The 15,046-nt window shown below is 33.3% G+C and overlaps 1 protein-coding gene and 1 non-coding gene across 9 annotated transcripts in view; one reads left to right on the top strand and one right to left on the bottom strand.

Moving 5' to 3' along the window:
• Positions 1 to 823: 823 nt before the first annotated feature.
• Positions 824 to 934, top strand: LOC115873211. Its single transcript, XR_004048284.1, has one exon. It is a non-coding gene; the product is annotated as a U6 spliceosomal RNA (small nuclear RNA).
• A 5,880-nt stretch (positions 935 to 6,814) lies between these two features.
• The window catches only part of RBM26 (RNA binding motif protein 26), a 110,554-nt gene continuing 102,322 nt past the window's right edge, over positions 6,815 to 15,046 (bottom strand). For 7 of the 8 annotated variants that reach the window (XM_045283771.1, XM_045283772.1, XM_045283774.1 and 4 more), the window contains exons 21-22: positions 9,480 to 9,593; positions 6,815 to 7,926 (exon numbers count right to left, since the gene is read on the bottom strand). In XM_045283771.1, coding sequence (XP_045139706.1) covers positions 7,837 to 7,926; positions 9,480 to 9,593 — 204 coding nt within the window. In that variant the 3' untranslated portion in view covers positions 6,815 to 7,836. Of the gene's footprint in view, positions 7,927 to 9,479; positions 9,594 to 10,149; positions 10,208 to 15,046 lie in introns of those variants that run through there. The other variant, XM_045283776.1, reaches the window with a different exon arrangement.

Genomic DNA, 15,046 nt, shown 5'->3' with positions numbered 1-15,046 from the left:
AGAAAAGATTTCCATAATGTAATCATGCACAGGAGTAAACTGCTTCATTAAATTACACAAGTGGTTCTGTACAGTTATTTACCCAATGTTCCACGTGAATCACATACAAGGAAATGGAATAATGATCATTTTAATCAACAAGTGAGAATTTAAATAAATAAATGAATTACTGGATCTCACAGAAATTTTCAAAAGGCACAATGATCTTTTGAAAAATCTAATAAGTATCTTGCCTGTGGTTCCACTGGCATAATCAATTTTGTTTTGCTGTATTTTAAAAGAAAAGCCAGCAAGCAAGCTGACCCAAAGTTAATGATGGTGGGCGTTAAGTGGTCCACTCCACATCCATTAGTCAATCAAAATGATTAACAGCAAGTACTGTATCTTTAGACGATGTTCTTGGAGTTTCTGACCTAGCAACAGAACTATTATACAGACAAAGAACCTTTCCTTGTAAAGTATTGAAAAATCTGAAAAAATATAAACTCTCTCTGTAGCTATTCATTAGTTTATAAACATGAACCAAACTGTCAAATTTTAAAAATGTCTTGGGACAAAGTCATAATTATGTTTAACTTTCCAAAATGCACACTTTTCCTTTGTACCAAGCCTAATGTTAACTCTGACATGCCCAACATAGATAAGTTACATTGTGACTATTAGGTTCATTGAAATTTTTTTTATTTTTCATGAGAAAGCTGCAAGAAAAGGGTGTTTGTGGAATAGTCAACTTTGCAAAATGAGCACTGCTGGATGGAACTAAAATAAATCAAAATAAATTTGTATAAAGTACAATTTGGACTGATTACAAAAGAAAACTTCTGTGCGCACTTCAGCAGCACATATACTAGAATTGGAACGATACAGAGAAGATGAGCATGGCCCCTCCCTGCACAAGGATGACATGCAAATTCGTGGAGTTCCGTATTTTTTTTTAAAAAAGAAAGAAAACTTCTGATTTCTCATATATTTCATAAGAATCTATAAAAAATACCAAAGAATTAATTTTGTAAAAACTTTTTTAGAGTTTCTATTATAAATAAAGTGGGTGAATTTGTAAGGTGTGATTTAATCAGTTTTTATAAATATTTATAAACCATATTGTTTATTAGTAATTTGGACATGTAATTTTAAAAACTACAGTCTTGAGCAATATTAGACATACAATACTATTTCCTCTTGTTTTTCATATTCAGAATAAGTAGGCTATTGTAGTGTATAAAAAGTATTTTATCATGGATGAGCCCTACAGGACCAGTGGTGTGAGTGGCGAAACAGGGAGGGTAGAGGGAGAGTGGGTAGGAAAGAGGGAACCGATTACAAGGAACTATATGTGACCTCCTCCCTGGGGGACGGACAACAGAAAAGTGGGTGAAGGGAGATGTCGGACAGTGCAAGATATGACAAAATACTAATTTATAAATTATCAAGGGCTCATGAGGGAGGGGGTAGTGGGGAGGGAGGGGAAAAATGAGGACCTAATGCCGGGGGTTTAAGTGGAGAGGAAATGTTTTGAGAATGATGAGGGCAATGAATGTACAAATGTGGTTTACACAGTTGATGTGTGTATGGATTGTGATAAGGGGTGTATGAACCCCTAATAAAATGATTTTTTTAAAAGTATTTTATCATTTGCTCAAAATTATTTTAAAGATTGCTGTAGCCCTCCACATATACTCTAAAATTAAATCTATGATTAGCATTTTGATCACTTTCCTCATTCTAAATTATTCCTGGTAATGAGCACGCATCAATGTTTATAGGTTTCCTGGACACACTTCTGAATTAGCTAAGATGAACTTACATTAGGAAACAAAGAGGTCATGTTCCTTCCTAAATGTTTACTAACTACTGGGCCATTAAGTGAAGGAGGAAAACATTTAGATTAAACTCAAAATACACACTCTAGTACACCTCTAGATTCCTATATACCCTTAAGGAATTGCAGCTATGTACTGTTAATTATAGTACATGTAAACATCTATTCAAATTGGTAAAAAGGCAAACATAAAATGACAGGATGATATTATAAAGTTGGCCTTGTCTCCCACACAGGAACACTTCTTGTTGTTGTACTCACAAAGCTAACTCAGGCAATGATGATCTCTCTCTGCTGGAAAAAGAAAAGATTATTAAAAAAAAATTCACATCACACTATAAATTCACCAACTTTTTCTACATTAAAAAACAAACACAAATCTATTAAAAAAAATACCTGAAATAGAGTTGCAGATAATTTACACAAGAGATTTAGGGTTAACGTGATTGTAAGAAAACTTCTTTGCATCACGTTTTCTTAAAACATTAAAAGCTGCACACAAAAAAAATCACACCACTACCACATAGCTGTGATCTAAAGTTCTGGCTAGAAATTTATTAACTGAATAGACTGTTAATCTTCATAGAAGTATGGCTAAGCAAAGTTACTTTTAAGAAATCACAAATTCCAAGATAATATAAATAAAGGAATATTTTTCTTAAGTTTCCCAAAAGATTTCAAAGTAACTATAAGGTATGCCTAATCCCTAAACTCCAAATGATAATCATTTTATTCTTTACTCAAACTATTTAACACAATTTGACAGAAAGGTCAGCAACAAAAACAAAAAGGAACACACTAAAATAAGACAGAAACTAGTATTAAAAGGAAGTCTAATGTTTGGATGATAAGAAGATGAGTCAATGGGTCAAAGAAAAAGAAGGGAGGTATGGGGGGCAAGTTTAAGATGATACAAAACAGCAATTTGATCACACAAATACTGATAAACTGTAAGAAAAGTATTTATCAAGTTAGAAATTTTCTACTTAACAAGTAAAAACAATGTCATTAGAAATTACTGAGAATGTCAGTCAACACTAGGATTTATTTTCTTTCCTCGCATAGGAAATCACCCTTAAATACAGACTTCAAAGTAACTAGCTAATTCAAGAAGTTAACTAGACAAGAAGTTTCTGAGATGTGAGAGAAAGAAATCCTTTCTGCTGTAAAATATTATACATTGTGACTTAATTCTAGATGAAATTTCCATCTTTAACTTAGAGGGTTTACTAAGGACACAGGAAGAGATCACTAAGTGAATTTAATTGACCAGAGTTTCATGCAGGGCATATTTGTTTCAAAAGGCTAACATAAATACTTGAGTATTAGCCGAGTTTTTCAGCATATTTTTTAATGCAGTTTTTGTGGTAATATTAGGAGCCTCAGCGGATATTCGGGTTAGCTTATACTCGAGGATATACGGTAATTGAAATTTTAAGAAAACACCTGATGCTTCTATACATTTTAGAAGGGCAGTAACAATTTTCTGTAATTACTCATCTACATGATGTGTACGAGGGGGAAAATACTAATTGATAAGCTTTTAGAATACTCTAAATATCTAGTAAGAGTTCAACACACTAAACAAGTAACTATTTCCTTTCTTTTTATAACCCTGACAGCTACTGCCTACTGTTTCAAGATCCCAGTAAGAGCAGAAATAAAGTCATAAACAGTTCTAGCGAAAAGAAATTTCTTTCAGATTAGCTCAGCCATGCTCTCTACCAGTAATGTGATAAACTCTTGTTTTTAATCATTAAACTACTGGCTGTTACATTTGATTACAATAAAACAAAAGCTATGGGATACTCTGTCATTCATATAAGCATAATTTCATTAAATACATTTAGGTATCAGTTAAATATTTAAATTATTTTTAAATTTACATTCATTCAGTAAACAAAACAATAATGAGATAGAAAATATTTGGTGAAAAATATAAAATGACAAGTTAACCACCCCTTGAGGTAATCCTAATCAATCTTTTAACCAGGGAAATATCCCTCAACTATTTTCTATAAAAAATAAATACCTACATATTGTCTTAAATTCTTTCCCACATCTAACTCATTTCTACAACGGCCAGACCTGTACTAAATCATTGATAGAACTTGTTGAGAGTTATAGAATTTTAAAAATGTGTTTGGGGGCAGAAAAGCATAAAATAAACCAAAATAAAAAAGAGGATACTAATTGCATATTGATGGGAGAATTAACTGCATCTGAATTATAAATACTTGTAGGGATTTTTGAGACTTTCAATTTAGAAATAAAAGGAAAAGTTACAATTAGGAAATGGAAGTGCTATTGAATACATTTATGGACATGGTTAGGTTCTAAGACTGCCAGATCATTATGGAAAATGAATGACGACAACATCAGATCATAAAATGATAACTTTCATTATATGACAGCCAAATCTCATTATTACAAAACTGTCAAATCAATGTGATTTATGGCCCAACCAGGTTGATATATAATCCTAAGCATCATAGCCAGGATTAATCTTGCCTTGCACCTTGGCATTCATTACTGCCAGACATGCATCATTAGTGCACAAAAAATATAGAATTTTCACTATTATCATAAATGTGAAATGTCAAATAAACAAGATAGCTGATAAGTGAGGAGTGTATAAAAATTAACCTATATTATATAGGATACATATAATTGATGCTGGAAAATGCAAGCATTAAAGGAACACAATATACACAATTACACTAAGACATTTTATGAGTTATAGTAAAATCAAAATTGTTTCTGTTGATATGACAAATAGCAATAGCAACAAGAGACAATCAGTTTAGATAAATTGTTTTAGCTATAATACTAACATACCACACCAAAGAAATTGTAAAAGTAAAATATATCTTCGAAAATATTTCAGTGTTTCCAAAGTGGGCAATACTGTCCCCTGTGAGCACTGAAGCAATCCAGGGAACTGCAAAGGCAGATACCTACACTTTATCCTGGGAAATGGCTATATAGTACAAAAGTGTTCAATTACAGGGGAAATGAGTAATGTTTTCTCCAAAAAGGAGGCAATAAGCCAAGTAAGTTTGGAAACGTTTGATGCAGCTCTCTTCCTTTTAAGATAAGGAAAGTTTATTTTAGGAAACTTGTCTGAGGCCAGATGACACTGGCTCCTAGCATTTCTATTCTTACACATTGATAGAAACCAAAAGACTATTTTACACTTGAAACGAACACTCAAATTCCACTAAGTATGTATGTGTACACTTCCTTAAGTACTTGTAATACACCACTGGTAAGAAAATAAACTATCAATTGTTTAGCAAAATAGTTCCAGTGATTAAAAAAAAAAAAGACTTTCAAGACATAATTTTGAAAAATTGATAAGAATTAACAAGGGAGGTAAACTGTCACTCCTTTATTGGAGATTCAAATATGCATTCATTCGGTAATTCATACAACATACATCTGAGTGCACATGACTAGCCAGGTTTTGTGATTAGCATTAGAGAGGAAAAGATGAATAAGACATGGTCCCCAATCCTTGAGGAGCTTGTATTCTACTGGGAAGACAGACATATGAGCCAGATAAATTATATTACAATGTAAATATTATAACAGAAATATGAACAAAAGTGCTGTATTTAAAGGGAGGGTGATAACAGTATGAACTCACTAGTAGCCAAGAAGTTTAATTTTGTACAGTATCTCTGAAGCACAAACTATCACATTGATACAGTCTCATGTTCATTCAGTAATTAAGGAGGTATGCAAGATAAAGTTGAAATTGAAATCAGAAAGTTTATATTCAGAATTCAATCCTTCCATTAACTAGCTGTGACTTTGAGCAAGTCACTATGCTTCTACTGACTTAAGATCCTGCATTTGTACTTGTAAGGGATACGTTAGGTTTATATGAGAACACATCATAAGTACATGTAGAGTACTACACATTTATAGACATAATAATTAAAATAATAAAATTTATCATCAGAATTGCATAATTCTAATTAAATATAATTATGACTCTAATGAATGTTGCTAATTTTAATCCCCATACTTTGAGGCAAAATAAGAACACACTTTTCTTCTGATTCCTTCAGACACATAGCTTAAGACAGTCTTACATTTTACGTTATTATATTCAGACCAGAAAAACTGATTTGCTATTTATGAATTTAATTTACACAGTAGGTATTTCAGTTAATTAAAAGGGGATTTGTTATTTTTAAAATATCAAGCTAAAATAGACTAATCAAATTATAAAATCAAAAATTAGCATGACGATTTAACTGGCCTTTGAAAGATTTACTTTCTTTATAATACCTGTTTGGTGTAAAGAGAAGCAACGTGAGCCTCTGCCAATTTGGCACCTTTCACGACTACTAAAAAGAAAAGAAAACACACTTACCTAACAAATCAGAATAGCACACAGTCAACATACAATACAGATCTAAGGATAGTAAAAATTTTGTTGAGTGAAGTCACTATTTGCCATCTGATACTGGATTTTTAAAATTTCAGTATAAACATATGCACCAACTGCGTGTCAAAACATTCCCATTATCATAAAAAAATATATGCACTGTATGTGGGGGTGGGAGGGTGGGGGTGGGGGGACATGACACAGATAACAACATGTACTAAGTATTCCAAAAGCAGAAGACTATGGTGGTGGTGTTGACGACATTATATATTTTGCAGTGTGAGGATCTCAATCTGAAGGATGATGACTTTAGAAATCTAACTAATTATGTAATCACTATCATTTTAGGATAGGCAGAAATACTTATAGCCATAATGATGAATTTTAAGAGGTAAATATGTATCCACCCACCCCTTCATACTACAAAACCCACTTATTTCCTGGAAACTGCTGTATTCACTTTCAACCAGAATGTTGACTTGCCAGAAAAAGAACAGTATTTCTGCACTGTCAACATTTTTTATACAAGTATAGGAAATGCACACTTAAAATATCAGACTGGAACACTTACCAAACAGTGTTTTCCTAAAGCAGTATTTATAGTACATTTCTTTATTCATACATCTTCAAATGGTCATGTTTCTTTCATACATCCAAAATGTAATGTGATGTTTTCTTATTCCTCAAATGTTAGTTCTACTTGAAGTCTGCTTCCAAACTAATCAGCCTGTTTTTAAATCTTAAGACATCTGTTGAAAGTTTATAAGATCAAACCAAACTAAAGTGGTATAAATTTTAAACATTGGATTGTACATTATAGAAAAGGTACCAGTAACCATTATTATTAAGAGTGAATTAGTGATTATAGCTCCTTTTGTGATAATTGGGGGAGAGGGTAGATTGCCATCTGGAATGGTCTTTTTTTTTTTTCTTTTTTCTTTTTTTTTTAAATCAAAGAATATTGTCTTTTTTTTTTATCATTTTTTTCCTCTTTTCTTTTTTAGAGACCATTCCACTTTATTTTAACATCTGAATGCATAATCACTCATATGCAAAGCAGTCATACACCGTTATCATTTAAACCCATAAGGTAAAATACACACACAGATTCAATTAAAGGCTAATACATAGTAAAGCCTAAGCATACTACTATGTAATATTATGAATACATAACTTGGGAGACTTTAGTTAGAATACTATGTTATCTATTCCTTTTTTGAAAACATTCATTAAGATTTTAAATGCAAATTCATTCCTTATTTGGAGTAAAACAAAACCTTCTAAATTATAACAAGTATTGGTCTTAAGTTTTCAGACCTATTCATTAAATTACAAAGAAGCCAAAGAATCCTGTAGCGTTCAGTAGAAGTATGTAATAAAAACATTGCATATGTTTCTAGAGTGATGTCTTAGCAATTGTTTACTGAAATAAAACGCAAACATCAATCTTTCAAAATACAAGATCAGAAGGTAGTTTTCTTCTCTTTTGTCTATTTGTGAAATCCATCTTCATCACAATTTACCAAAAATTGTTTTTACAAATATGTCAAAGTACATTAGATAAAACTAATGAAACACAGGAAGAGTTCTAGCATATGCAGATCAGTGATCAGTCAAATCATCTTCTCCAAGAACGAGATTCAGTGTCGTCGTCTTCTTCATCATCGTCTTGAAGTAATGAGTCATCCACCAAAGACTCTTCCTGAAACTTTAGTTTAAAATGTATTTAGGAATTTACCCCAAGGAAAAAAGAAAAGAAAAAGAAAAAAAGTTGACACTTTAAAATACTGATCTCTCTCTTAACAAGGTCGAATACGAAAGGTATTTCTATAATTGCAACATTTAAGAAACAAAGAAAAGCAACCTTATTCACTCAATGGTTTTTCTATAGTATCTGTTCTATTGCTTACATGAAAACAAGGACAAATGAAATATCAAGAGTCTTTATATATGCCTTTTCTCCTGGCTCTCAAATCATGCCATCTACATATGTACATCTCCTGGCTCTCAAATTATGTCACAGCCAAAATGCTGTCCCAAAACTTTATTGTTTAAAGAAAGCATGGTCATCGTCCCTGAACTGCCCCATCTAACCTTAAAAACTAAATGAGCCAAAAATTTATTCTACCAAAATGTATATTCTTTTCTGCTGGATATAGCATTTTGTTTTTTAACATTATTTTCTACTTTCCATCCCCTTCATAGAAACAGGCTGCTTTTTCAAACTTTTCAAAATACCTAATACCCGGAGCTCTCCTGCTTTTCTCCCCATTCAATTCAAACTCATGGAAGGACAAAGGTATAATCTAAAATATAAAATGACAAATCATGTATATGAGTTTCAAAGTATACACTTTATTTTTGCATTTGACTATAGACATGTATAACAGTCTTGAAATGTCCTTCAAAGAAAATGATGTGCTATTATGAAAATCTAAGATAGATAAGCAGGAACTCATTTCCCCACCTGTATTTCTCAAATGTTCTGCCTACCTCACTGGCTGGCCTATGTATCCACACCTCTCAGTACCAAGCTAATTTCTGTTGCCTAAGATAATTAACGATTTGACATCTTTCCTGAAGTCCATCCCTGTCTAAAATGTTATAGAAAGCTATTTTATCACGAAGGACCCAGAGCTCACTGCCATACCTCCTTCAAGATTCTTATGGACAAAAACCAAAGCATACTTTCCTCAGGGTTCCCACAGCACATTGTTCAAGTCTTTGTTCAGTATATAACTCTGCCTTTTATTATAGCATTTTCTGTATATCTGCTACCATCCCTTCTATTCAGATTATAAGCTCCTTATTGATAGGGACCGTGTCTTATTCATTTTTGTGCCTATCACAGTACCTAACGTATAGCAGGCATTCACTCTACTGAACTGAAAGCATGAAAAGTAAAATATAGGGAAGCTAAATGTTAAAAAAACAATTGAGTAAAACCGAACCTCTAAAATTTTAAATGTCATACAAGTTTTCCTGTGAATAAAAAAATCTAATGAATTACTGTCATCTAAAAGTAAGTGAAAACTAAGATTAATGTGATTTCATATATTCTCTCTAGATTACCAATTTACCACCAGTTTCATTAATTTAGAAAATTTAAAGCTGACTACAAACATTTATCTGCCACTCCCTGCTTGGAATATGGCTCAGAAATAAAGTTTTATATTAAAATCACAATTGTAAAAACCACATTTTATATAGGAATAGAAACTTAAAGGTTAAAAATAAATGAAAAACAAACAAAAAACATACTTCCTCTTCATCTGGTTCAGCTTCTTCTATTTCAGCAGTTGAAGTATTAGTTATTGGTTTATTCCATGCCAGTTTTAGGTCCTGCCCTTTGAAACGAGCTCCATGAACTGCAGCCTAAAATAAAAATATTGCAGTAAAGGACATCAATAACTTCTGAAAGTACATGTTCTAGTTCCTAATATCTAAATTAAAAATTCTGTTAAGCAAAGGCAGCCATCCATTCTTTTGTTCTGTGGTTATATATTTCTTAATTTATGACATTATTACAATATGCAATTGTTTTTCATGACTGTTTATTACCAGCCTCCCAAAAAAGACAACCACTGAGATGATGCCAACTCAGAGTCCCTGTAGGCATTGGCTACTAACCTCAAGGTCAGCAGTTCGAACCCACCAGTTGTTCCACAGGAAAAAGACGAAGCACTTTGCTTCCACATAGGTTTACAGCATCAGACACCCAAAGGAACAGTTCCATTCTATCCTACAGGGTATAACCCAGTTCCTAAAATTAGCCACAACAATTCACTGCCATAAAATAAATTCTGACGCATAGTAACCCTGTAGGGCAAAGTAGAACTGCCCCCTTGGGGTTTCTGAGGCTGCAAATCTTCACAGGAGAAGAAACTTCACCTTTCTCTTTTGGAGTGGCTGGTGGATCCAAACTACTGACCTTGAAATTAGCAGCCCAACATGTTATCCACCACACCATCAAAGCTGGTTGGAAATCCCTTTAAAAATAAAACAAGAACAATGTCGTCTAATTGAATAGAGTTATTTCACTACTGGCTAATATTTAATAAGATACATGTCTATATATTTACAATACCTTGAGAACAATTATTGAAGACAGCAATCCCAGGGTTCTCAAATTTCTGGCTGTGATATTTAAATCAAAATCTAACTTAGAATTTGAATGATAAATGTAGTTTATTGCTAATTCACAAATTATCTATTAATGTAAAAACATAATACAATTATTGGAATAATTACATTTGTTTAAAGCTTTACCTACAAATTACATCCATTGATTACAAGTGCCAGAAAATGGTTGAGTACTCACTTTATCAACAAAAAACAGCTCACTGAGAGGGATGTTAAAGGAAAAAAAGCACACACCCAAAACACCATCTCTTCTACTGAAAAATATAGTATTCCCTACAAAGCTCCTATTACTGAAAATGATAAAACTTAAACTTAAGGAATAGTCAAATCTAGGTACCTGCTACAATGTGGCAAGTTTGTAAATATGCATTCATATTAAGTAACATGAACTAAAATAAATCAATGCTACTAACAATGAAACAATTCATGTCACAAAAGATTTATAGGAGAAATTCAAAGCAATATGAAATATAGAAACAATTACATGTTCACTGACATTTGAACATGAGTTGTGTGATGTGATACTGAAGTCCCTAGGTATAAAATTCAAATCTAAACATATAAATTGATGAAAATGCAACTCAGGAGTTTTTAGTCCATGGGTACATCACAATGTCTTACAACTAAAAAACTTAAGGAATGTGATACTTAAGAAACAACACATTTTAAAATATAGCTATTCATAAAAGGGTATTACTACAACTTAAAAGAATTCAGTCAATAAGAAAGCAAAAAATGTTGCATATTGTAGAGTTAAATTCTTCACCAAAATTTGGCATAAGTTTCTTCACATTTATAAATTTCTATCTTAAAATTATTTACAGGGGAATTTTCAAAACTAGTTCTATTTTTTAAATTGAGTTATTAAAACATTCAACTAATAGTGTGAAACTTTTAAAAATAACTGAGCTTTTAACTTTTCTTACAATTTAGGTGAAGGTTTAAATAACAGATCATATCTTATCTTCAACTATGTACAATATATTTTGTTTTAACCCATACATTTCAATTCCCTCAATAGACCATTGATTATGCTACTTTCTTCTAGTGATTCCTATATCCATCCATGGTGGAACATTCCCTTTTTGAACTACATTATTCCAATTGACCTTGGTGTGTCCCATAAGACTATGGTCCTGAGACCCTAGGTTTAGAACTTCTGAACTGTTTTTTTTTTGAAGACAAATTTATTCAAGAGAACTACAAATTTCTAAGACGATGGTAACAGACATCAGGTATATTCTATCATTACTTTCATTTCAACAAAAGTAGGCCAACTCATAATCGATAAACACAATAGTTCAAGAAATCAGTATTTCAAGAAAGCAACAGATTTTTAAGGAATGTCTTTTGAATATTTTAAAGTATTTCAAGATTTTCAGGCCATGTGATATGTAAAAATAATTACCTACTAATGAAACAACCGCTATTATATGAAATCTATGGAAACGCTCGAAAAAGATTATATGTATACACAGACATTATAATTCTACATATGCCATCTGGAGCAGTCCATGTGTACAGTTGCCTTTTTTTGTTTTTGAAAAAGGTATTTGCGATGAAGTACTTCATCTTGCAAAATCCTATCATGGAATCTCTAGATTCATTACTACCACCAACACATTAATCCCATCTATTTTTCCTTCTGCTTGGTTTCCAAGTTTTGCATTCCAATCAGCAATCTTTATCACTGCACCATGACTGCTTGATCAATTTCAGACTAAAGAGATTGGTAAAATTCTTCAGTTTCTTCATCAGTAGCTCTAGTGGTTGCTATGCAAACTTAACTAATGGTTGTATTGACTGGATTTCCTTGAATGCAGATAGATATTATCCTATCACTGTACATTAAAGGACAACATTATATTTCAAGTAAATCTTAGAACGTCCTTTTTGACAATAAATGCAACCCTATTCTTCCTGAATCTGTCATTCCTGCCTGATTCACAATGGTGAATACCAGTACATTTCAATTCACTAACACCTAGGATATTGATTTCAATTTTGTTAACTTCCAATTTTCCTAGATTTACACTTTGTACATTCCAAAGTCCAATTACAAATAGATGTGCGCAGCTGCTCTCATTTTGAATCATGCCCTCTCAGCAAATAATGATCCCAAAGGCTTTATTTCCACAGACTTTATTCCATCACACCATTATACAAATAAACAAGGATTGCAACCTTCAGTATGGAATACAACTCAATATAAAGAAAACAAAAATTCTTACAACTCTGGACCAATGGGTAATATCATGATAAACAGAGAAAAGATGGAAGTTATCAAGGGTTTCATCTTGCTTGGATCATAATCAAGGTTCATGGAACTAGTAGTAAAGAGATCAAACAACAAATTGTATTGGTAAAATCTGCTGCACAAGACCTCTTCAGAGTACTGAAAAGAAAGGATGTAACACTGAGGATTAAAGTGCTCCTGTTGCAAGCCATGGCATTTGCCATCGCTTCATATGCATATGAAAGATGGACAATGAATTAGGAACACCAAAGAAGAATCAATGCATTTGAATTATGGTGCAGGTGGAATACAGAAAGTACCCTCAACAAATCTGCACTGGAAGACGTACGGATGTACTTGAGAGGTAAGGACAGTGAGAGAATTCATCTCCCATACTTTGAACATGTTATCAGAAGAGCCTAGTACCTAAAAAGGGGCATCGCATTCTTGGGAAAGGAGACGGTGAAAAAGTGAAAGAGTGAAAAAGAGGAAGACCTTCAACAAGATGGCTGCAACAATGGGCTTAAACACAAGAACAATTGTGATGATGGTGCAGGAACTGGTAATTATTTCCTTATACCTCGATGGCACCTAACAATAGCAACATGTATACAATATACACAGTATGTATATGAAAACATAGTTGACTGATTTTAGAAAATGCTAATAAGACAGCTTTCTTTGCCTACATCAATAAATCTGATACTTTAAAAAAGTGGTTATGACTGCTCTACACATCAGAAAAGGTCACAGAAGAGGCGATTAAAAAGGTAGTACCCTTTACAATAGCCAAGCACAAATTGAAATACCTAGGGATATACCTGACTAAAAAAACAAAAGATCTGTATGAGGAAAATTATAAAACATGACTTAAAAAAATCAAGAGTGACCTCAACAAATGGAAGAATATCCCATGCTAGTGGATTGGCAGACTCAATATAGTAAAGATGTCAGTTCTGCCCAAGGCACCATATAAGTTCAATGCTATCCCAATACGAGTACCACCATCCTTCTTCAAAGAATTGGACAAACATTACCAACTTCATCTGGAGGGGGAAGAAGTCCAGAATAAGCAGAAAACTCCTCAAGAAGAAGGACAAAGTGGGAGGGCTTGCTCTACCTGACTTTAGCACATACTATACGGCTACGGTAGTCAAAACAGTGTGGTATTGGCATAATGACAGATACTCAGACCGATGGAAAAGAGCTGAAGACACAAAAATAAAAACATCAGCATATAGGCAACTGATCTTTGATAAGGGCCCCAAAAATATTAAATGGGAAGCAGATGCCATCTTCAATAAATGGTGTTGGAAAAAATGGATACCTACCTGAAGAAAAATGAAGCAAGACCCCTACCTCACTCCATGCATAAGAATGAACTCAAGGGACCACAGACCTTGAGATAAAACCCCAAACAATTAGGGCCATAAATGAAGGAATTGGGACAAACCTGAGAACCTTGGCACAGGGAATACATAGGCTATCAGAAATAGGAAAGGATACAAACATAGAGGACTCACAAATAGACAAGTAGAACATACTGAAGATAAGACACCTGTGTACATTCAAAGAATTCACCAAGAGAGTCCACAACTAGGAAAACATCTTTAGCAATGAAACATCAGACAAAGGCCTTATTACTAAAATCTAAAATACCTTGCAAGCTCACAATAAGAGAAAAACTAACTGCCCACTGAGGAGGTGGGAAAAGGACCTGAACAGAAGTCTCAGAGTCTGAAATCCAAATGGTCAATAAAAATATGAGAAAATGTTCCCGATCATTAGCCATAAGAGAAATGCAAATTAAAACAACTATGAGATACCACCTAACACCCTCAAAGATAGCCCAATTCAAAAAATCAGAAAGCAACAATTGTTGGAGAGGCTGTGGTGAGAAAGGAACCTTCATCCACTGCTGGTGGACCTATAGATATGTACAGCCACTATGGAAATCGGTTTGGCGATTTCTCAAACAGATGGAAATTGAATTACCATACGACCCAGCAATCCCCCTACTGGGCATATACCCAGAAGAGGCAAGAAACAAACCACGGCCAGACATCTGTGCTCCAATGTTCATTGCGGCACAGTTCACAGTCGCAAGGAGTTGGAAGCAATCCAAATTTCCATCAACAGACGAATGGATTAAAAAACTATGGTACATACATACAATGGAGTACTATGCAGCACTAAAGCAGCGATGAATGCATGAAGCATATTGCCGTATGGGAAGAACTGGAGGAAATAATACTAAGCGAAGTAAGCCAAGCACAAAAGGACAAGTATAACATGAGTCTGCTGAGGTAAGTTTATATATATATATAAAAAGAACAGAAAGGAAAATGCAAAAGGGGCACAGGGAAAAAGCTACTGTATACAAACACTCTAGGGGTAAGGTCCAGGTAATATGGCAGGTGCCAGACCAAATCCAGGGGTACATAGGGTA

The sequence above is a fragment of the Echinops telfairi genome, unplaced genomic scaffold (assembly GCF_000313985.2).
Source record: "Echinops telfairi isolate 266 unplaced genomic scaffold, ASM31398v2 ScPeMD7_7467;HRSCAF=8505_0, whole genome shotgun sequence".
In the NCBI taxonomy this organism is placed as follows: Eukaryota; Metazoa; Chordata; class Mammalia; order Afrosoricida; family Tenrecidae; genus Echinops; species Echinops telfairi.
Note: the sequence above shows the minus strand (reverse complement) of the source record. Positions and strands in the feature narration are given on the sequence as shown.